This window comes from Haliotis rubra, unplaced genomic scaffold (genome assembly GCF_003918875.1).
Source record: "Haliotis rubra isolate DU_JTF1 unplaced genomic scaffold, ASM391887v1 Scf894, whole genome shotgun sequence".
Lineage (NCBI taxonomy): Eukaryota > Metazoa > Mollusca > Gastropoda > Lepetellida > Haliotidae > Haliotis > Haliotis rubra.
This window is the reverse complement of record NW_025767628.1, coordinates 23,778-47,844: the sequence shown is the minus strand read 5'-3', so window position 1 is coordinate 47,844 and position 24,067 is coordinate 23,778. Positions and strand designations below refer to the sequence as shown.

The window sequence follows — 24,067 nt, the reverse complement described above, 5'->3', positions numbered from 1 at the left end:
GGCTAGTGGTTCAAGTGTAGGGACAGGCTAGTGGTTCAAGTGTGGGGACAGGCTAGTGGTTCAAGTCTAGGGACAGGCTAGTGGTTCAAGTGTTGGGACAGGCTACTGGTTCAAGTGTAGGGACCAGCTAGTGGTTCAAGTGTAGGGACAGGCTAGTGGTTCAAGTGTTAGGACAGACTACTGGTTCAAGTGTTGGGGCAGGCTTGTGGTTCAAGTGTATGGACAGGCTAGTGGTTCAAGTGTAGGGACAGGCTAGTGGTTCAAGTGTAGGGACAGGCTTGTGGTTCAAGTGTATGGACAGGCTTGTGGTTCAAGTGTAGGGACAGGCTAGTGGTTCAAGTGTAGGGACAGGCTAGTGGTTCAAGTGTAGGGACCGGCTAGTGGTTCAAGTGTAGGGACCAGCTAGTGGTTCAAGTGTATGGACAGGCTAGTGGTTCAAGTGTTGGGACAGGCTACTGGTTCAAGTGTTGGGGCAGGCTTGTGGTTCAAGTGTATGGACAGGCTAGTGGTTCAAGTGTAGGGACAGGCTAGTGGTTCAAGTGTAGGGACCAGCTAGTGGTTCAAGTGTAGGGACCAGCTAGTGGTTCAAGTGTAGGGACAGGCTAGTGGTTCAAGTGTAGGGACAGGCTTGTGGTTCAAGTGTTGGGACAGGCTAGTGGTTCAAGTGTTGGGACAGGCTAGTGGTTCAAGTGTGGGGACAGGCTAGTGGTTCAAGTGTAGGGACAGGCTAGTGGTTCAAGTGTAGGGACAGACTAGTGGTTCAAGGTTTGGGACAGGCTAGTGGTTCAAGTGTAGGGACAGGCTAGTGGTTCAAGTGTAGGGACAGGCTAGTGGTTCAAGTGTTGGGACAGGCTAGTGGTTCAAGTGTGGGGACAGGCTAGTGGTTCAAGTGCATGGACAGGCTAGTGGTTCAAGTGTATGGACTGGCTAGTGGTTCAAGTGTAGGGAGAGGCTAGTGGTTCAAGTGTTGGGACAGGCTAGTGGTTCAAGTGTATGGACAGGCTAGTGGTTCAAGTGTAGGGACGGACTAGTGGTTCAAGTGTAGGGACAGGCTAGTGGTTTAAGTGTTGGGACAGGCTAGTGGTTCAAACGTAATTGCCGACGACTCAGGATCGATAACCTATACACTATATATATGGATCTTCAGCAATCCATGATTGTCGTAAGAGGCGACTCATGGGATCGTTGACACAAATCATCGGATACCCGTTGCGCAAATCAATGATGTCTGCTTCAGATTCGATTTTTTGCAGACCGCCGTCATAAATTTAGAAACTTGTTGAGAAAATACATTTTGCCAGTCTTCGTGATATTGCTTGCCTATAGGTAATATAGTTGTATAACGAATAACATAAACTTACTCTTCATCTGAAATTACTGAACATGTGATAGAAGGCAATAAGTCTTTTCTGAATGAGTCTGGTCTTTATCCTGGTAGAGAGTAAAACCTAATACATGAACAATGACCTACGTACTTGAGGCCGGCAGGTTTGGGCTACACTGTGTAGGAATCAATACAAGCGCAACTTATTCAGGCGTCTATTGTTTGTTGGTCGGCAGTGCCAATAATTCATGAGAGATAGCTGACAACGGATGAGACGGCCATTTCCAAACTGCCGACCGTGTGTCCCTATGTATGGTTGCATTTTATCACAGTGGGTCTGGTGACATAATGTCCAGCTCACTTTTTGAAAACAAGCTTAAACGTCCGTAAAGTTCAGACATTTACAGATGATTCAGTGATCACTTTGTGACCAGTTTCGCGCGTGCGCACGCACTCACATATACACCCATACACTCAGAGACAGACAAACACGAGCACCCACTCTGAGAATGATATGTTATGTACTGATCCACCCGTGTTTCACTCGCTTTGTGACGTTGTTGACCATGTATTGATGACCGACGCCATGTACATAGCACTAATTCCATGCATGTAAATAAGTCATGTGATATTTACCCTCAACAAATGAAACAGGACACAGTCCACTGCTGCATCTCACCGGACCTAACTGCTCATGCGTGGCACTGGCTTTCAAAGGTTGCATTCCAACAGAAAACATCGATATACACTTTAACGAGCTTTTATGCTGCTGTACTTTAGTGTTTGTAATACTCACGTCATCGTCTGTTTAGTGTTTATTTGTATTAGTGTATGTCATCTATATTGTGAAGGTAAATCCCCGATACAAACATATCAAAGAGCTGAAAGAAGGTTCTGCTGATAGTAAGAATTGATCTGTCAGATACATCATTAATATAAGCACACCTATATTATGAAGGTTTGTTTTTTTTATACAATAGCGCTATAAGAAGAGTGTATTTTCTTGATAATACAAACAGACCTTCAATGTGATGTTTCTTTAAAATACTACAACAGATCTAATCGAACGGAGTATTCTTCAATAACATGAAGATGTTTTCTTTAAAATACAACATATCTAAAAGAAGGACGTGTTTTCTAGATAATACAAATACATGTAAATCAATGGGTTTACTTGATAATACAAACAACCATTAAATATGAAGGTGTATTGTTTATAATACCAACAGATCCTAAGTGAAGGTGTTTTTCTCGTGATACAGACAGATCAATCAGATGATAATACAAACAAATGTGTAAGATGAAGGTGTTTTCTATCACACAAACAGTTCTAGAAACATTATCGTGTTTGGGCCGAACGCCGTTAAGGGGTACTATCTCCGACAATTCACCGGGACTAATATTGTTGCCTTTGATAGCCTATTGTTTTTCTTCCCAGACTAGAAAGTTCGATGGTTCGCCATCTAGCTATGCTGCGCCATCCACGTGGACAGTTGAGAGAATATCCTCATGTTGATCAACAAAGATAAAATACAGTTTCGTCTTGGATATCCATTTGGGGTATCTCAGTGTTTCGTTTCGATAAGAAGCGTGACGAATTTTCCGTAAGTTCTTTGCTTCATATTGTGCGAATTTCAATTACATTATTTAGGCTTGTAACAAAAACTATCGATTTCACTTGAACATTTTGCTTGCCTGTCAAATCGGGAGTATGTTACTGTCAGAGTGTAAAATGTGTAATCCTTGTATCATTAGTTTATTGTGATGTTGTGCCTTTGAGTAAATCGTTTAGATAATAGGGACAGATATTTCAGTCAGTTAGTAAAATATCTAGACATTTTATATATTGCCTAAGTGAATCATATTTTACATATGTACGTATACAACGAAAACGCTTGTGAAAACAACGAGTTAGCGTTGTCGGTCCCGCGTCGAAGAACTACGGGAAAAGTAGACTGATTCTGTTCTCTGCTACAACAAATACTTCGAGCAAATTTTATGATACAAAATATTTTGTAACGTGTAGAACATTTTATTGTTATTGTGTAAATTATCAGAACAGTTCAAGTAAAAGTGGTACAAATGAAAAGCCTACCATATCTTTCTAACACGTTTATACGTTTGAACCAGATTTTTTGCTGCAGAATCTATGTTTGAACAAGTTGCTCTACTACTGTGACAACACAGTCCGAATTGTCTCCCCTTATCGTGTATTCAAAATGGTGGTAAGTCATCCAAGCACAATAAGTCCACAGTCATATTCAAATAACTCACTTAAGTTAAGTTTTCAAACTTTTATATTTTAAACTCTTCTTCAACAGAAAATTTCCCTCCAGTTCAGTGCCCAGTTTGAAAATGTCACCAACTTGAAAGCCGTAGACGAGGATTTCCGATGGTATTTGAAGGTAACTTTGTTGACGTTTACCGTTTTCGTGAGCACATCAATGGGTGACAAGATTCGCCCCGTTTGGGTAAGTTACAAGTATAAGGGTGAGGGTAGGTTACACATATTTAGTATTGTCCCTTGGATCCGCTCTCCGATCTATCTCCCGTTTGAGATCATTCCACTTAGCTGTAAGCCGGTAAGTTAGTGTAACCCTTGCGATCAAACACCCCTTCACGATCCTCAGGGTTGGGGACCACTTTAGATCAAACATCAAGGTTTTAGGTAAAGCTTCACAGTGAAATTCAATATGAGCTACGTTCACATTTAAATATATATCATGCTTTATCGTTGTGCATGCCTTTTACTGTGCTGTAGGGCTATGAAAGATCGGCTTTTTTATCAAACACAGCTTGACTTGAATAGGCACCATTTGCCAATCCAGCATGCCTTGATGAGACATCAAAGTCTCTTCTCGTGCCATTAACAGGGACCATCGATGTGAAACACTTGTTCGATGGATGTATAGAGTGGTCACAGTGTAATAATGTTTACACATGTTTACACGTTACACAGGTTTTGCTCTAGATCAGCTGGTCTCATGACTGCCAAACTATATCCCGGTGTCAGGGGTTTTCGACGATATAAGTCAAAAACTTAAGTTTTATCTTACTATCATGTAAAGTTTGTATTTCACTAACCTTGAGTGATAAAGGATATATTCATCTATTTCACGAAAAAATATCAAGTGGTCCCTACAAAAATAGCGTTCATGACATCGTAACGGCGAAACTGTTGGCGCTCGATCTCCACATCCGGGTATTTTGTATGGGTTTTCGACGATGAGCCATACTTTTCGCTCCACACTGCGAGGGAGTGTTGTGATCATGAGGCTTCCTATTTACATATTGCAGGTCACTAGCAGACGACTGTTCTTACTGAAATTTCGCTTGCTATTTTATGTTATACAGGCAATTGATTTTATTGATCGTGGTATTAACGATCTTGGGTAAATAATATGGATGTTTGTTTGCTTTTTATGTAACTTAACTTCCGGATATCCGTTGTCAATAAAACTTCATCCACCCTGCCGATGAAACTGCTTGTGTACTCTGATCGTACACGAACTTCCCCAATATAGCGCGAGCAATGCAATCGTCGAAATCACCAGAAAGTCGAATTCAGCTCTCTTTGGGATATGTATATGTATGACACATTTTGACATTCATACATTTTTTTCACAGGACTTAGTTGAGTAAATGAAGTTAACACTGACAAACTACTTCCAAATTGCTGGGAAAATCCCTGGGAATTCCCCAGCATGAATAAATATAGAAGCATTGTTTCTGTTGAGACAGACACATTTATCTTGAAATGAGCATTTTAGCAAACACCAGGAAAAGTCACAAAGTTTGACAGCATGTTTGACACTTCCTTTGGACCCATCCAGATGAAGAAATAGACATCAGGACAATCATAGTATTGACTTGTTCCTTGTCTGCCCTGACAATGACAGTCTACAGCAATCAACAAATTTACCTCAGTATCTGTTTGAAGCATCTTTATGATCACTTTCCAATGCCCGGACAATGATTACTGATGATTAATAGTTGTAATAATTGTCACAGGTTTGCTGAAGGGGCACTGAGCTATGGCTTCTACCCAGCAGTCTATCACTGCCACCTTGGTCTCATCAGCTACAGTAAGATGATTGCCAGCGGACGCAACTGAATGTAACATGAGACTGGGCTACTATCTGTAAAGACTGCGGACATAACCTTGAGACAATATTTATATACATATATATATGCATATATGAAAGGGCACATGTTCATTAATTTCTTCAACTAAAACTGACCAAAAAACAGCAGATGCCCTTTGGAAGCCTTTATTTGGGAATATCCCTGTAAATGTAACGAGTGCTGTCATTGTGACCGACTTACTCAGATAGTTCTTGACAGAACTTTTGCATCTAATGATGACATTATTTGAATATATTTGTCATGTTGCTCATGTCATCTGTCCTTTTGGGGAAATAAATTACTCTCTTTTTCACTCTGTGAAAGTTCATACTTCACTGAACTCACTCAAAGTGATAGTGAAATTCTAAATATGTCACTAGTGATTGTGGACAAATTGTTCATGTGGAAAAAACATGAAATGTATGAATGAAAAGGTCAGTTCAGTAGCATCCATCTATGAAAACCTTCTATGAGACATGCAGAACAGTACTGGAGGTACTGAATTTGCTGTCTGTGACAGTGATGGGATCGTTGATCAGTTGTTCTGCTAACACAAAAGCTGTAAATGTGATGAAGGCCATGTGTTAGTAATGTCAGCAATGACATCAAGGAGGAGGTGAAAACATGCATGTTTAGAACTACCCAGGACAGAAGAGATTATATTCATTATGAAGAAACTCTAATCCTTATGTTCTGTAATATTTGAGGAAAAGTGGAAGGATTTGGAGAACTGACTGCAAATCATTTAGGCAGTAAGAAATATAAGTTCATGGAAACAGTGAAATACAATAATAACAAATTTTATGGGCAACAATTTCTTTCATTTTGTGAGTGCAACGTTTTGGTACAGATCCTGTTGTCAAGCAGGGAGCATTACTGCTTGACAACAGTACAAGAACGTGTATCGAAACATAACACTCATGTAATAAAAGAAGTTGCTATCCATAAAATTTGTCATTGTTGCACTTCCCATCGTTTAAAATGGAAAATTGAAAATACTATTCAAGATAACACAGCCTGCTTTATTCCACTGTAGTACCTGGTGCATGTGTAAACAGGTGGAAATGGGCCTGAAAGGTATGTGGTATAAAGGAATGAAATCATAGCCTTGTTCCAGTGGTTACAAAAGTGCCAAGAGGAAGTTTGATTGTGAACCTAGATAAAGGGAGCTGCCATTAAACAATCAGCTAGCTCAGAACACCAGACTGCCAGGTTACTGGTTAGCACCGGCTTTGTTTCAGAGTTTGACATTACATTGCTTACTTATGTAATCTTCAATAAGTATGGAGCCTATGGTCAATGCCGGCATTCTTGATTATCCAGTCTGGACTTGCCTGTCATTATGAGGATTGTGAAGAATGGAGATATAATTTATGTATGAAGTATCTTATGAAGTTCACTATCCAGGAGGGTTTGTTGACATAACATATTGCAAGCCCTCATCATAGTGTGTGTGCAAGCTCTACTTCTCAGCCACATATTTTGTGTAATTCTGTGTAATTAGCTGCTTAGTACTATATGCTTGTGTTGGGGGTTATGGCCCAGGAAAGTGAAATCTGGACCAAACCTCCTCAATTTAGGTGTCGCTTTCGTGGGAACGGTCAAGCTACAGTGAACACTGAATTAAGAGTTCCCGGGACTCTCGATATATAAGAAAACAAAGAAATGTGAGTCGTCGTCTGATACCATAGTCATGGTAGAAATTTAATAAGTAAATAATGATAAATGTTTGAGTCACAGACTGCTCACCTATAAGTCAAATTGATGGATCATCATTGATGGTAACCATTGACGCTTTGCATCCGGCAACTACACAGCTCCAATACTTTTCTCAGAGGGTTTTCCTACACCGATATTTAACACCTATTCTCACGAAATGTGCACCATTTGTAATTTTATGTGTCTCCGCATTAAATAACACTTTTTGACTGATTTCAACTGCTTATTTCATGTTTATATTTGGCGACAGGCTTGGTAGGTACCTGAGGCATAGAAATTGTTAATGGTTTGTTATTTATCTGTGTGAGTCAGGGTAAAAAGTTCAGGGTAGAGTCACCAAAATGTGCATGTCTCCAATGATAGTATAACATTTTGAGTGAATATTTCAAAGTAAATATTCATCTTGTGTGAACTATACAGATTACATTTTCAACATAAGGTATTGCCCCTTTCGTCCATACCCAGAACATATCTTTATATGGTTTAGTGTTTTTTAGAATTTTTGTTTAGTATGATGTCTCCATAAAGTGTAATCCATGTTACCTCATGAAAATGAAAAATAATTATTTTTAAAAAATATGCGCATTTGCCATTTTGATAAAGAAAAATACAGAGAGCTCTTTAATTACCTTAATTGTTTGATCTTTGTTAGACATGTAAAAGAGCTCGACTTATTCATTTATTGTATTTATAAGAAACAACTCCCATTCAGTTAGGCCTCAACTCAGCTTACTCAGCTAACAGGAAACTTCATCTCAGTTAAGAGGCTCAGAGATCGAGTATTGGGGTTGCGCGCTAATCTCAAGTATGGTACTCTGATGTTTTCACAACAATTCGCTTGCGCGGCACTTTAAGCACAAGTTTGGTTTTCGCTTTGCCGGGAATAGGGAATATTGAAATTTTGCTTTCCCGGGCTGACGCTGTGTTGGGTATGTGGTTGTTCTCAGCCAGACTGTTACACGCATTGTTAATAATGATTGTACAGGTACAGCAGTCATAATCTGTGAAAAGGAAAAGCCCTGTTTACTACTTTGCATGGATTTCTGATAAACTATTAAATATAATTGCAACATACTTTGACAGTATATGACAGCTTAAATGACTATGTTGTTTGAAAATTAAGAATGTATTGATGAGAATGTCCACAAATGTCACTAGCACAATTACTAGTGGGCCAGCAGATATTCGGAACGCAGATTAGAATGCACTGTGTATTCCGGGATGCCCGATACAGAGTGTAATAAAGATATATCAAAATGGTTTACACTTACTTGCTTTACTAACAGCTTTACTTGATTGTCCTTCAGCTAAGATGTCTGAACTGTGGGGAAGAGACTGCCGACTTTATCTACCTCACCTTGACAGTGAGTATACACGAAATGCTGACCATACAGAAATGACAGTTATTCTCTCTTGTCTCATGGATTCCTTGAAGTTTTCTTTCTGTTTGTATGTCCTTCCTACGGGAAATGTTTTTGCAAATCTATCCAGTACAACCTTGATAAAAGATCCAAAGATCACCTCAGATAAAAGCAAAGGGATATTGAAAACAAATGATTGTGGCTTGACCAGTTGACAAGGTATTTATCACACATCCAATCTGACTATGATATTCTGTTTTCAGTTCCACGACAGAATCAACCAATCACGAAATAGTGTTGTTTCTTGAGACAGCGCTTGCTGGTCATTTGTTTTTGTTCAGTGACATTTTAACCTAGATTGTAATAAAGTGATTACCAATGAAGCATGTGAAGCAAGCTGTCAGCTGGTGACTACTGGTATGTGTCTGTTCCAGGATAGCGCCCCTCTCACAGGAGGCAGAGGCTCAGCCAGTGTCGTCCTCAGGTGCAAGTTATGCAAGAGAGAAAATTCCATAGGTAAGTTTTGTGGCTACTTTGTTATGCAGTGTGTCTGTGAGGATGTATCCAGTGCAGCCTCGTTACCTTCAGCCCCTCCTTATAGAACAAATACAACACCTCCTTCCATCTCGTCTCCTACACATCAGTCTGAATGTGTAGTTCTTATGACAGACACACAACCAGGCAGGTCCTGGCCTGCTTCCATCTCGTCTCCTAGTACATCAGTCTGAATGTGTAGTTCTTATGACAGACACACAACCAGGCAGGTCCTGGCCTGCTTCCATCTCGTCTCCTACACATCAGTCTGAATGTGTAGTTCTTATGACAGACACACAACCAGGCAGGTCCTGGCCTGCTTCCATCTCGTCTCCTAGTACATCAGTCTGAATGTGTAGTTCTTATGACAGACACACAACCAGGCAGGTCCTGGCCTGCTTCCATCTCGTCTCCTAGTACATCAGTCTGAATGTGTAGTTCTTATGACAGACACACAACCAGGCAGGTCCTGGCCTGCTTCCATCTCGTCTCCTACACATCAGTCTGAATGTGTAGTTCTTATGACAGACACACAACCAGGCAGGTCCTGGCCTGCTTCCATCTCGTCCCCTAGTACATCAGTCTGGATGTGTAGTTCTTATGACAGACACACAACCAGGCAGGTCCTGGCCTGCTTCCATCTCGTCTCCTAGTACATCAGTCTGAATGTGTAGTTCTTATGACAGACACACAACCAGGCAGGTCCTGGCCTGCTTCCATCTCGTCTCCTAGTACATCAGTCTGAATGTGTAGTTCTTATGACAGACACACAACCAGGCAGGTCCTGGCCTGCTTCCATCTTGTCTCCTACACATCAGTCTGTATGTGTAGTTCTTATGACAGACACACAACCAGGCAGGGTGCCGTCCACTAACCGATCTTATCTAAGATCAATCTTAGAAAGTTATGCCAATTTTACAATCATCTTAGCTAAAAGTTACACCTATTCCACAAATCGATATTAGGCCGATCGTAGCCGGTCCCAATCTTATGATCTGATCATCCAAGCTTAGATCAAGACTCTTTCGTGCGAGAGATAGAGAAATGCGAAGCACGAGTTATCTCCCTTTGCATAGTCTAGAAGACGATGGAAGTAGTTTTGGAACGAATTTTAAACGTGGAGAAAAAAAACTCAAGCAAAATATTAGGGTAGTGAGCACTTTGGTTTCAGGTGCAAGTGCGTGTGAACGCTGGGTATCAGGCATATATAATATGTGGCTGAACCTTGTCGATCAGAATAAACAATGCGTGATGAGGCATCCTCTATAACATATCTAGAATCTGTCAGTGGTCTTGAAAAACACGCGGCCTGCCTTTAGAATCCCCCACCAAATAAGCCCATGTGAATCAAACATATTTATATCTTTTTGTTTGTTTCAGGACATTGTCCACTTCATGACCCATCCCTATTCTTAACCATGACGTTGCAAGATTGTTGTACAAATGTATTACACCGACTCCCTCGGCTGTGTTGCCATGACGACAGTGGTCTGACTGGCCTTACATGTGTAAGGCTTCAGTGCTGTGTTTATTTACATCACAGAAATAAACAAATTCATTTCATGGGGAGTTTTAGGGGGCGTTCATGGTGAAATGCTCGCTCTTCTTCACATAGAATATGAAAGCCACCATTTTGATTTTAGCAATTCCTAGGTTGGTCATGAGCAACTTAGACTTTGGATCTTAACTTAAGCATTGACTTGGGTAAGATTGGTTAGCGGAACAGTATGCCGATCTTAACGCAACGCTAAGATTGGGATTTTAGGGGTTTACGATTGGCGTAAGGCTAAGATCGGTTAGTGGAACGGCACCCAGGTCCTGACAGCAGCAGAAGTAGACCCACATCATACTTGTGAGTTTGATAATCAGACATCGGGCAACACGTTACTCCACTATATCACTGTCCTTGGTTCTACTGATCAAGTTTCCACACCTAGTTATTCAGCAGACCACACAGAATGAGCAAAGGCATGTTCACGGAAATCGAAGTTTGTTGTTTGCATCCTTTAAAGGGTTATGATAACCAGTAAATCTTCTGTATCAATGGTATGTTTCGTTATGTATTGTGAAATTTGGCACAACTGCAAGATTCACTTTGAGGTTCCACTGGCAATGTCAACTGACGTCTGCTAGTAAAATATTGAGTTTCCTCCTTGTATCTGACTGAATTACCAGATCACTGTCAAAATAGATGTATGGAACACGCAACATTTGTCATGAAATGACAATCTAGTAGCGTCTTAAGTACCCAACATGACTTCTGTGACATCTAGTCTTGGAAGACATGCCACCTATGTGTCATTGTTCTCTTTGTTTCCACAAAAGATGTGAAAGATAACTAACCTCATTTTCAACAAACCAGTCCTTTATTAATTAGTTTTCAGTCTGGTTTGAGATTGTTTGCTATGCTGTCCATCCATAACATGAATATGAATGATTTTTGTATTTGTTGCAACTTTCCTTCATATTACTGAGTAAATTATCTTCCTTGCCTTATGAAATATATTTTTACTCACTTGTTCATTTGTTCACTGTGACATCACAATACAAATGTCTAGACTTCAGTTGGTTTCTTTTCCGTTGTGACAGATGTTGGTGTTCAGTGATATAGCTGCAACACATTTTATATTTGGGATTACACTTTCTCAGTAAAGTACAGATTTTAGTACTTTGTAGGGCTGAGTCCCATCTGGGATTCAAACCCACACCCTCAGAGTCAGGCACCTAATCACCAGCATACAAAGTCAGCCACCTAACCCACTCAGCCACTGTGCTTCCAGGTAGCAGCAAGTCATGAAATCAGCCACTCCCTCTGTTAGGACTGTCAAACTGTCTCCCCTCATGAAGGTTCATCTCTTTATACATCACAGACTTCCTCACTTATCTTAAAGTAGTCCCCAAAAGAAAAATTCAAGTAGCTCATCACAGGATGTCTCCCCATTTCTCTCCTGCTTCATCACCTTGTATTAATCTGACAGTTGCGCTTAGACCTGAGACTAAAACTGAGTCCACTATGCGACACCTTCATTGATCATGTTGATGCCTTAAGTTCAGTGGCCTGGGCAAGATGTCCTTTCCGTCAGGGCACCTCATCAGACAATTTCACACCTCTGCCGTGGAAGCAGCATACAAGTCTACCACTCACCTGCCAGGTGCCTCCGCTCTCCTACCAGATGTAGCTGCTACCCACAGTTAGGTGCTCATATGAATCCTTCCATCTCATCCTCCGTCATCCACCTCATAGCACCTCCACCTCTAAGAGTGGTCAGAACACCTCCCTGGGTGCAGAGTGGGTGGGAATCCCTGTCTTCTTCCCATCACTCCAGGAAGTTTGGGCCTTCCACCCTAAACAGGGAGCCTTTTTCTCAGCTTTTTGGAGGTTGTCTGCAGTGTATAAAATAGTTTTTAAATGTGGTCTGTCCAAGGACTGGCTGCCAGTCCCAAAAACTAGAACTCTTCATTCAAACCAAGTTAAGTTTATTTTTTCAAATATTTCCCCCGGCCATACTTATTTAAGAGACCCTCCTTCACAAAAATAGACCGTCAAGGACGGTGGGATGGACTATACAATGTTATCTGGTGTATTACCAACTTACTACTGACAGCGGCAAATTGCCTGCCTATATTTTTAGGAATGCTACAGTTTAAAGAAAAGTTCATCAAAGTGTTTCCAGTTTAAGCTGGCTTTAGCTTTGTCAGAGCCAGATGTGCTACTGTGCACACTTCTCTATTTTTTATGATAATGTATACATACACCATTGTGTTTTCATCTACATGTATATTGGATGGTGCATGCTGCTTAGTATACAGACCTGTGAAGATCCCAGTTAGAATTGGTCTTCAGCAACCCATGCTTGTCGCAAGAGATGACTTAATGGATTTGGTGGTCAGGCTTGCTGACTTGGTTGACACATGTCATAGTATCCTAATTGTGTAATTGTGTGATCTATGCTCATTCTGTTGATCACAGGATTATCTGATCCAGACTCATTAAGCTAGAATATTGATGAGTGAGGCATTTAATAACAAACAAACAATCAGGAAATTTTAGTGAACAAGGGTTTGACTGTGAACATGTAAATTTGTGTAACTTACAGTTCAATTTTAACATGGGTGCTAGTGATCCTGCTACAAGATGAAATGTCAGATGAACCATTTCAGTTATTGTTTGAAAGAGATATGTCTCTTTTCCAACTGTTTCTCCATGATCTTTCCAGACATACTGAAGGACACATTGTCTTCATACACAATAGCTGATGCTGGCAAGTTCAAGTCTGTGGTGACCTTTGACTGCCGGGGTGTGGAGCCCACAGATTTCTCACCTAGGGTAAGCATGCTCCTTGGTGACCCTTGACTGCCGGGATGTGGAGCCTACATATTTCTCACCTAGGGTAAGCATGCTCCTTGGTGACCCTTGACTGCCGGGATGTGGAGCCTACATATTTCTCACCTAGGGTAAGCATGCTCCTTGGTGACCTTTGACTGCCAGGGTGTGGAGCCTACATATTTCTCACCTAGGGTAAGCATGCTCCTTGGTGACCCTTGACTGCCGGGGTGTGGAGCCTACATATTTCTCACCTAGGGTAAGCATGCTCCTTGGTGACCTTTGACTGCCGGGTGTGGAGCCTACATATTTCTCACCTAGGGTAAGCATGCTCCTTGGTGACCCTTGACTGCCAGGGTGTGGAGCCTACATATTTCTCACCTAGGGTAAGCATGCTCCTTGGTGACCTTTGACTGCCGGGTGTGGAGCCTACATATTTCTCACCTAGGGTAAGCATGCTCCTTGGTGACCCTTTGACTGCCAGGGTGTGGAGCCTACATATTTCTCACCTAGGGTAAGCATGCTCCTTGGTGACCTTTGACTGCCAGGGTGTGGAGCCTACATATTTCTCACCTAGGGTAAGCATGCTCCTTGGTGACCCTTGACTGCCAGGGTGTGGAGCCTACATATTTCTCACCTAGGGTAAGCATGCTCCTTGGTGACCTTTGACTGCCAGGGTGTGGAGCCTACATATTTCTCACCTAGGGTAAGCATGCTCCTTGGTGACCTTTGACTGCCAGGGTGTGGAGCCTACATATTTCTCACCTAGGGTAAGCATGCTCCTTGGTGACCCTTGACTGCCAGGGTGTGGAGCCTACATATTTCTCACCTAGGGTAAGCATGCTCCTTGGTGACCCTTGACTGCCAGGGTGTGGAGCCTACATATTTCTCACCTAGGGTAAGCATGCTCCTTGGTGACCTTTGACTGCCGGGGTGTGGAGCCTACATATTTCTCACCTAGGGTAAGCATGCTCCTTGGTGACCCTTGACTGCCAGGGTGTGGAGCCTACATATTTCTCACCTAGGGTAAGCATGCTCCTTGGTGACCCTTGACTGCCAGGGTGTGGAGCCTACATATTTCTCACCTAGGGTAAGCATGCTCCTTGGTGACCTTTGACTGCCGGGGTGTGGAGCCTACATATTTCTCACCTAGGGTAAGCATGCTCCTTGGTGACCCTTGACTGCCAGGGTGTGGAGCCTACATATTTCTCACCTAGGGTAAGCATGCTCCTTGGTGACCATCTACAACTGGGGATGAAGCCAGTTAAGTTTTCACCTTTATTAACAAGGTTATCGACAATGGCAGGGTTCTACTTCATAAACTAGTCCTTCAAATTGTTAATTATGCAGTGTTGGACAGTGTTTGCCATGATACAGAAAAACTGTGTATTTGACGCACAAATTATTTCAAATAAGCAGTGAATTTAGATGCTTGCATCATTGTTGACGCAGTGCTACTGGGCAGATAATCTAAACTTCTAAAACTAAATGTTTGCCAGTTAACTGCTCAGTGCTGATTAAATACCTGACCTGCCAATAAATGCAATACCTTGTTTTTTGTTGACAAGTTGATGTCTTGATGAAAGTTCCAAACTGAAGTTGACTCCCAAAAACATGTCCATGACCCTAAATTTTTATTCCTAGTGTAAAAACTGGTTTGATATAAAATATTTGATGATTTAAAAACTCAGACATTGTGGTATGTTTATGAATGTTCTGACAGCAGAATAGTGGATATAAATCTGCAATTAGTTCACATTGTTTTCTTGCAGGTTGGATGGAGTGTTGAAGGGGAAGAATCTGGCACAGTGTTTTCAGACATCGACTTAGGGGAGAAGGTTAGTATAGCAGTCGATACCATTTGGTGGGGGTGGAAAGGTTGTGAGCATAGGAGTGTTCTCAGACATCAACTGAGGAGGGAGAGGAAAGATGGTGAGTTCTCTAGATTAATGAGTCTCTGTTACAGGAGTGGTATATCAATTTGAAAATTGTGTCATCGATAATAACTTGCATGAACAATTGTGCTGAAATAAAGTTCTAATGTACCCACACAATACACAACCAGACTTGATTATTTACAGACCGCCCCCATATAGCTGGAATATTGCTGAGTGTGGCGTTAAATTTAACTCACTCACTCACTCACAATACACAAGATGTGTCTTTATTCATGCGCTGCTTCATAACTGAGTTCAGAACACTGCCTCTATTCGTAATCCATGCATAAATGTGTCACCTCTCCACAGTGACGTGAAATGTCATTTTTGTATTTTTTCTGATATTTACTTCTTGAGTATTTGTTTATGATTAATTGATAATTAGTTAGTGATCTTGATAATTAGTTAGTGATCTATATAAACTGTTTTCTCTGTAAGTTACTGGAGTTGTATGAACTAAAGTATCCATTACAGGTTACAGGAGTGGTATAACTTGATGTGTCTCTATATTACAGGAGTGGTTTAACTTGATGTGTCTCTATATTACAGGAGTAGTATAACTTGATGTGTCTCTTTGTTACAGGAGTCGTATAACTTGATGTGTCTCTCTGTTACAGGAGTAGTATAAGTTGATGTGTCTCTATGTTACAGGAGTTGTATAACTTGATGTGTCTCTATATTACAGGAGTAGTATAACTTGATGTGTCTCTTTGTTACAGGAGTGGTATAACTTGATGTGTCTCTATATTACATGAGTGGTTTAACTTGATGTGTCTCTCTGTTACAGGAGTAGTATAACTTGATGTGTCTCTATGTTACAGGAGTTGTATAACTTGATGTGTCTCTATATTACGGGAGTAGTATAACTTGATGTGTCTCTATATTACGGGAGTAGTTTAACTTGATGTGTCTCTTTGTTACAGGAGTAGTATAACTTGATGTGTCTCTATATTTCAGGAGTGGTATAACTTGATGTGTCTATATTACAGGAGTAGTATAACTTGATGTGTCTCTTTGTTACAGGAGTGGTATAACTTGATGTGTCTCTTTGTTACAGGAGTAGTATAAGTTGATGTGTCTCTATGTTACAGGAGTTGTATAACTTGATGTGTCTCTATATTACAGGAGTAGTATAACTTGATGTGTCTCTTTGTTACAGGAGTGGTATAACTTGATGTGTCTCTATATTACAGGAGTGGTTTAACTTGATGTATCTCTCTGTTACAGGAGTAGTATAACTTGATGTGTCTCTATATTACAGGAGTGGTATAACTTGATGTGTCTCTATATTACAGGAGTAGTATAACTTGATGTGTCTGTATATTACGGGAGTAGTATAACTTGATGTGTCTCTTTGTTACAGGAGTGGTATAACTTGATGTGTCTCTTTGTTACAGGAGTGGTATGACTTGATGTGTCTCTTTGTTACAGGAGTAGTATAAATTGATGTGTCTCTATGTTACAGGAGTTGTATAACTTGATGTCTCTATATTACAGGAGTAGTATAACTTGATGTGTCTCTATATTACAGGAGTAGTATAACTTGATTTGTCTCTTTGTTACAGGAGTAGTATAGCTTGATGTGTCTCTTTGTTACAGAAGTAGTATAACTTGATGTGTCTCTATGTTACAGGAGTGGTATGACTTGATGTGTCTCTTTGTTACAGGAGTAGTATAACTTGATGTGTCTCTTTGTTACAGGAGTAGTATAACTTGATGTGTGTCTTTGTTACAGGAGTAGTATAACTTGATGTGTCTCTTTGTTACAGGAGTAGTATGACTTGATGTGTCTCTTTGTTACAGGAGTAGTATAGCTTGATGTGTTTCTATGTTACAGGAGTAGTATACATTGATGTGTCTCTATGTTACAGGAGTGGTATAAATTGATGTGTCTTTATGTTACAGGAGTAGTATAACTTGATGTGTCTATGTTACAGGAGTAGTATAACTTGATGTGTCTATGTTACAGGAGTAGTATAACTTGATTTGTCTCTATATTACAGTAGTATAACTTGATGTGTCTCTCTGTTACAGGAGTAGTATAACTTGATGTGTCTGTATATTACAGGAGTAGTATAACTTGATGTGTGTCTCTATATTTCAGGAGTGGTTTAACTTGATGTGTGTCTTTGTTACAGGAGTGGTTTAACTTGATGTGTCTCTGTATTACAGGAGTGGTATAAATTGATGTGTCTCTATGTTACAGGAGTAGTTTAACTTGATGTGTGTCTTTGTTACAGGAGTAGTATAACTTGATGTGTCTCTTTGTTACAGGAGTGGTATAACTTGATGTGTCTCTATATTACAGGAGTGGTTTAACTTGATGTATCTATCTGTTACAGGAGTAGTATAACTTGATGTGTCTCTATGTTACAGGAGTGGTATAACTTGATGTGTCTCTATATTACAGGAGTAGTATAACTTGATGTGTCTGTATATTACGGGGAGTAGTATAACTTGATGTGTCTCTTTGTTACAGGAGTGGTATAACTTGATGTGTCTGTATGTTACAGGAGTGGTATGACTTGATGTGTCTCTTTGTTACAGGAGTAGTATAAATTGATGTGTCTCTATGTTACAGGAGTTGTATAACTTGATGTCTCTATATTACAGGAGTAGTATAACTTGATGTGTCTCTATATTACAGGAGTAGTATAACTTGATTTGTCTCTTTGTTACAGGAGTAGTATAGCTTGATGTGTCTCTTTGTTACAGAAGTAGTATAACTTGATGTGTCTCTATGTTACAGGAGTGGTATGACTTGATGTGTCTCTTTGTTACAGGAGTAGTATAACTTGATGTGTCTCTTTGTTACAGGAGTAGTATAACTTGATGTGTGTCTTTGTTACAGGAGTAGTATAACTTGATGTGTCTCTTTGTTACAGGAGTAGTATGACTTGATGTGTCTCTTTGTTACAGGAGTAGTATAACTTGATGTGTTTCTATGTTACAGGAGTAGTATACATTGATGTGTCTCTATGTTACAGGAGTGGTATAAATTGATGTGTCTTTATGTTACAGGAGTAGTATAACTTGATGTGTCTATGTTACAGGAGTAGTATAACTTGATGTGTCTATGTTACAGGAGTAGTATAACTTGATGTGTCTATGTTACAGGAGTAGTATAACTTGATTTGTCTCTATATTACAGTAGTATAACTTGATGTGTCTCTCTGTTACAGGAGTAGTATAACTTGATGTGTCTGTATATTACAGGAGTAGTATAACTTGATGTGTGTCTCTATATTTCAGGAGTGGTTTAACTTGATGTGTGTCTTTGTTACAGGAGTGGTTTAACTTGATGTGTCTCTGTATTACAGGAGTGGTATAAATTGATGTGTCTCTATGTTACAGGAGTAGTTTAACTTGATGTGTGTCTTTGTTACAGGAGTAGTATAACTTGATGTGTCTCTTTGTTACAGGAGTGGTATAACTTGATGTGTCTCTATATTACAGGAGTGGTTTAACTTGATGTATCTCTCTGTTACAGGAGTAGTATAACTTGATGTGTCTCTATGTTACAGGAGTGGTATAACTTGATGTGTCTCTATATTACAGGAGTAGTATAACTTGATGTGTCTGTATATTACGGGAGTAGTATAACTTGATGTGTCTCTTTGTTACAGGAGTGGTATAACTTGATGTGTCTGTATGTTACAGGAGTGGTATGACTTGATGTGTCTCTTTGTTACAGGAGTAGTATAAATTGATGTGTCTCTATGTTACAGGAGTTGTATAACTTGATGTCTCTATATTACAGGAGTAGTATAACTTGATGTGTCTCTATATTACAGGAGTAGTATAACTTGATTTGTCTCTTTGTTACAGGAGTAGTATAGCTTGATGTGTCTCTTTGTTACAGAAGTAGTATAACTTGATGTGTCTCTATGTTACAGGAGTGGTATGACTTGATGTGTCTCTTTGTTACAGGAGTAGTATAACTTGATGTGTCTCTTTGTTACAGGAGTAGTATAACTTGATGTGTGTCTTTGTTACAGGAGTAGTATAACTTGATGTGTCTCTTTGTTACAGGAGTAGTATGACTTGATGTGTCTCTTTGTTACAGGAGTAGTATAACTTGATGTGTTTCTATGTTACAGGAGTAGTATACATTGATGTGTCTCTATGTTACAGGAGTGGTATAAATTGATGTGTCTTTATGTTACAGGAGTAGTATAACTTGATGTGTCTATGTTACAGGAGTAGTATAACTTGATGTGTCTATGTTACAGGAGTAGTATAACTTGATGTGTCTATGTTACAGGAGTAGTATAACTTGATTTGTCTCTATATTACAGTAGTATAACTTGATGTGTCTCTCTGTTACAGGAGTAGTATAACTTGATGTGTCTGTATATTACAGGAGTAGTATAACTTGATGTGTGTCTCTATATTTCAGGAGTGGTTTAACTTGATTTGTGTCTTTGTTACAGGAGTGGTTTAACTTGATGTGTCTCTGTATTACAGGAGTGGTATAAATTGATGTGTCTCTATGTTACAGGAGTAGTTTAACTTGATGTGTGTCTTTGTTACAGGAGTAGTATAACTTGATGTGTTTGTATATTACAGGATTAGTATAACTTGATGTGTCTCTTTGTTACAGGAGTGGTATAACTTGATGTGTCTCTTTGTTACAGGAGTAGTATAACTTGATGTGTCTCTATGTTACAGGAGTAGTATAACTTGATGTGTCTGTATGTTACAGGAGTAGTATAACTTGATGTGTCTCTTTGTTACAGGAGTGGTATAACTTGATGTGTCTCTATATTACATGAGTGGTTTAACTTGATGTGTCTCTCTCTTACAGGAGTAGTATAACTTGATTTGTCTCTTTGTTACAGGAGTAGTATAGCTTGATGTGTCTCTTTGTTACAGAAGTAGTATAACTTGATGTGTCTCTATGTTACAGGAGTGGTATGACTTGATGTGTCTCTTTGTTACAGGAGTAGTATAACTTGATGTGTCTCTTTGTTACAGGAGTAGTATAACTTGATGTGTGTCTTTGTTACAGGAGTAGTATAACTTGATGTGTCTCTTTGTTACAGGAGTAGTATGACTTGATGTGTCTCTTTGTTACAGGAGTAGTATAACTTGATGTGTTTCTATGTTACAGGAGTAGTATACATTGATGTGTCTCTATGTTACAGGAGTGGTATAAATTGATGTGTCTTTATGTTACAGGAGTAGTATAACTTGATGTGTCTATGTTACAGGAGTAGTATAACTTGATGTGTCTATGTTACAGGAGTAGTATAACTTGATGTGTCTATGTTACAGGAGTAGTATAACTTGATTTGTCTCTATATTACAGTAGTATAACTTGATGTGTCTCTCTGTTACAGGAGTAGTATAACTTGATGTGTCTGTATATTACAGGAGTAGTATAACTTGATGTGTGTCTCTATATTTCAGGAGTGGTTTAACTTGATTTGTGTCTTTGTTACAGGAGTGGTTTAACTTGATGTGTCTCTGTATTACAGGAGTGGTATAAATTGATGTGTCTCTATGTTACAGGAGTAGTTTAACTTGATGTGTGTCTTTGTTACAGGAGTAGTATAACTTGATGTGTTTGTATATTACAGGATTAGTATAACTTGATGTGTCTCTTTGTTACAGGAGTGGTATAACTTGATGTGTCTCTTTGTTACAGGAGTAGTATAACTTGATGTGTCTCTATGTTACAGGAGTAGTATAACTTGATGTGTCTGTATGTTACAGGAGTAGTATAACTTGATGTGTCTCTTTGTTACAGGAGTGGTATAACTTGATGTGTCTCTATATTACATGAGTGGTTTAACTTGATGTGTCTCTCTCTTACAGGAGTAGTATAACTTGATGTGTCTGTATATTACAGGAGTAGTATAACTTGATGTGTCTGTATATTACAGGAGTAGTATAACTTGATGTGTCTCCATATTACATGAGTGGTATAAATTGATGTGTCTCTATGTTACAGGAGTAGTTTAACTTGATGTGTGTCTTTGTTACAGGAGTAGTATAGCCTGATGTGTTTGTATATTACAGGAGTAGTATAACTTGATGTGTCTCTTTGTTACAGGAGCGGTATGACATGTGTCTCTATGTTACAGGGATGGTATAACTTGATGTGTCTCTCTGTTACAGGAGTGGTATAACTTGATGTGTCTCTTTGTTACATGAGTGGTATGACATGTGTCTCTATGTTACAGGGGTGGTATAACTTGATGTGTCTCTTTGTTACAGGAGTGGTATAACTTGATGTGTCTCTTTGTTGCAGGAGTGGTATGACATGTGTCTCTATGTTACAGGAATGGTATAACTTGATGTGTCTCTTTGTTACAGGAGTGGTTTAACTTGATGTGTCTCTATATTTCAGGAGTGGTTTAACTTGATGTGTCTATATTACAGGAGTAGTATAACTTGATGTGTCTCTTTGTTACAGGAGTGGTATAACTTGATGTGTCTCTCTGTTACAGGAGTAGTATAAGTTGATGTGTCTCTATGTTACAGGAGTTGTATAACTTGATGTGTCTCTATATTACAGGAGTAGTATAACTTGATGTGTCTCTGTTACATGAGTGGTATAACTTGATGTGTCTCTTTGTTACATGAGTGGTATAACTTGATGTGTCTGTGTTACAGGAGTTTCATGACTTGATGTGTCTCTATGTTACAGGAGTGGTATAACTTGATGTGTCTCTTTGTTACAGGAGTGGTATGACATGATGTGTCTATGTTACAGGAGTGGTTTGACTTGATGTGTCTCTGTTTTAGGAGTGGTATAACTTGATGTGTATATGTTACAGGAGTGGTTGGATTTGATGTGTCTCTCTGTTACAGGAGTGGTATGACTTGATGTTTGTCTGTGTTACAGGAGTGGTATGACATGTGTCTCTATGTTACAGGGGTGGTTTAACTTGATGTGTCTCTTTGTTACAGGAGAAGTATAACTTAATGTGTCTCTATGTTACAGGAGTAGTATAACTTCATGTGTCTCTTTGTTACAGGAGTAGTATAACTTGATGTGTCTCTATATTACAGGAGTGGTTTAACTTGATGTGTCTCTCTCTTACAGGAGTAGTATAACTTGATGTGTCTGTATATTACAGGAGTAGTATAACTTGATGTGTCTCCATATTACATGAGTGGTATAAATTGATGTGTCTCTATGTTACAGGAGTAGTTTAACTTGATGTGTGTCTTTGTTACAGGAGTAGTATAACTTGATGTGTTTGTATATTACAGGAGTAGTATAACTTGATGTGTCTCTGTTACATGAGTGGTATAACTTGATGTGTCTCTTTGTTACAGGAGTGGTATGACATGTGTCTCTATGTTACAGGGATGGTATAACTTGATGTGTTTGTTTGTTACATGAGTGGTATAACTTGATGTGTCTGTGTTACAGGAGTGGCATGACTTGATGTGTCTTTATGTTACAGGAGTGGTATAACTTGATGTGTCTCTTTGTTACAGGAGTGGTATGACATGATGTGTCTATGTTACAGGAGTGGTTTGACTTGATGTGTCTCTGTTTTAGGAGTGGTATAAATTGATGTGTCTATGTTACAGGAGTGGTTGGATTTGATGTGTCTCTCTGTTACAGGAGTGGTTTGACTTGATGTGTCTCTGTTTTAGGAGTGGTATAACTTGACGTTTGTCTGTGTTACAGGAGTGGCATGACTTGATGTGTCTCTATGTTACAGGAGTGGTATGACTATGATGAGAGGAAACAGACATCAGTTAGCATAACAGAGCTTCAGCATAAGTTTGTGACATCAAGGTGACATGTGTTTATCAGTTGTTAAGTAAAGCATGTGAAGTACAGAAGATAAGGAACTGTTTCAGCTGTATTGAGATGCTGTATCACCATGAGGAAGTGTCTTCACCATCCAACATGGGTGCTAGGATGCGTTTGTTTGTTATCTTGTACTTGTAGCTTTTTCTTGTGCATCAAACTAAAACTCTTCAGTGCATTAGATTCTGTCTGTATTAGGTAAAGCTTCAATCTTTATTGTAGGGTTCTATCTGTAAGTAAGGCTTCAATCCTAGTGGTTGGTTCTATCAATATGTAAGAGTTCTGTCTGTAGGTTATGGTTCTATCTATATTTAAGGCTGCTATGTGTAGAGTTCTATCTTTATTATAGACTTCTATCTATGTGTGAAGGTTCTGTCTGTAGATTAAAGTGCTATCTATATGTACGGGTTCTCTCTGTAGGGTGAAGTTGTTTCTGTAAGGAAGGGATCTATCAGTAGGGTAAACTTCTATATATATGTAAGTATTCTGTCTGTAATGTACAGTTTCATCTATATCTACGGCAACTGCATCTAGAGTTCTATCTATGTGTAAGGGTTCTGTTACACTAACAATTTTAAAGGCAACACACTTGCCCTATGTAATGTATAATAATAAATGAAAATCATTTATTTTGATAATCAGTACATGCAAAGTTGTTCCAATGTGGAGTATGTTGTAATTTTGACCACTTTGTTGTCAGTGTCTTGAGATTACACATGAATAAAGTATTCATTATCCAAAACACTGTATGGGTTGATGGTCATGTTTTGCACCTGCTACTATTCAACAGATAAGCAGATTAACTGTCAGTAACATATATTTGAAACCTGCATTACGAACTTAATTTTTATCAAACAGAGAGTGCTACATCACCCACTTGGTATGAGATTATTTAATTTATGGAATTTGCTGCTAAAATGAATAGTCTTAATATGTCTAATCTTAAGCTCCCTGTGAACATGCATC

General features: G+C 39.3%; 1 protein-coding gene across 2 annotated transcripts; it reads left to right on the top strand.

The window, feature by feature from the left end:
* The first annotated feature begins 3,509 nt into the window (after nt 1-3,509).
* On the top strand, nt 3,510-23,846 carry LOC124263689 (CXXC motif containing zinc binding protein-like). Of its 2 annotated transcripts, none has more exons than XM_046698351.1 (7): nt 3,510-3,549; nt 3,646-3,729; nt 8,476-8,532; nt 8,964-9,045; nt 13,281-13,390; nt 15,160-15,225; nt 23,010-23,846. In XM_046698351.1, the coding sequence occupies exons 1-7, from the start codon at nt 3,544-3,546 to the stop codon at nt 23,088-23,090; spliced, it is 486 nt and encodes a 161-aa protein (XP_046554307.1). In that variant the 5' UTR covers nt 3,510-3,543; the 3' UTR covers nt 23,091-23,846. The 2 variants fall into 2 exon arrangements, with proteins under 2 accessions (XP_046554307.1, XP_046554308.1); XM_046698352.1 differs by lacking the exon at nt 23,010-23,846 and adding an exon at nt 16,722-16,893 and having other exon boundaries at nt 3,521-3,549.
* Nucleotides 23,847-24,067: the final 221 nt, after the last annotated feature.

Excerpts from the sequence above, each read along its gene's own strand:
- LOC124263689 (XM_046698351.1), top strand. Across the intron at positions 9,046-13,280 it reads CAAGAGAGAAAATTCCATAG|ACATACTGAAGGACACATTG; the intron begins GTAAGTTTTGTG and ends TGATCTTTCCAG. Across the intron at positions 13,391-15,159 it reads CCACAGATTTCTCACCTAGG|GTTGGATGGAGTGTTGAAGG; the intron begins GTAAGCATGCTC and ends GTTTTCTTGCAG.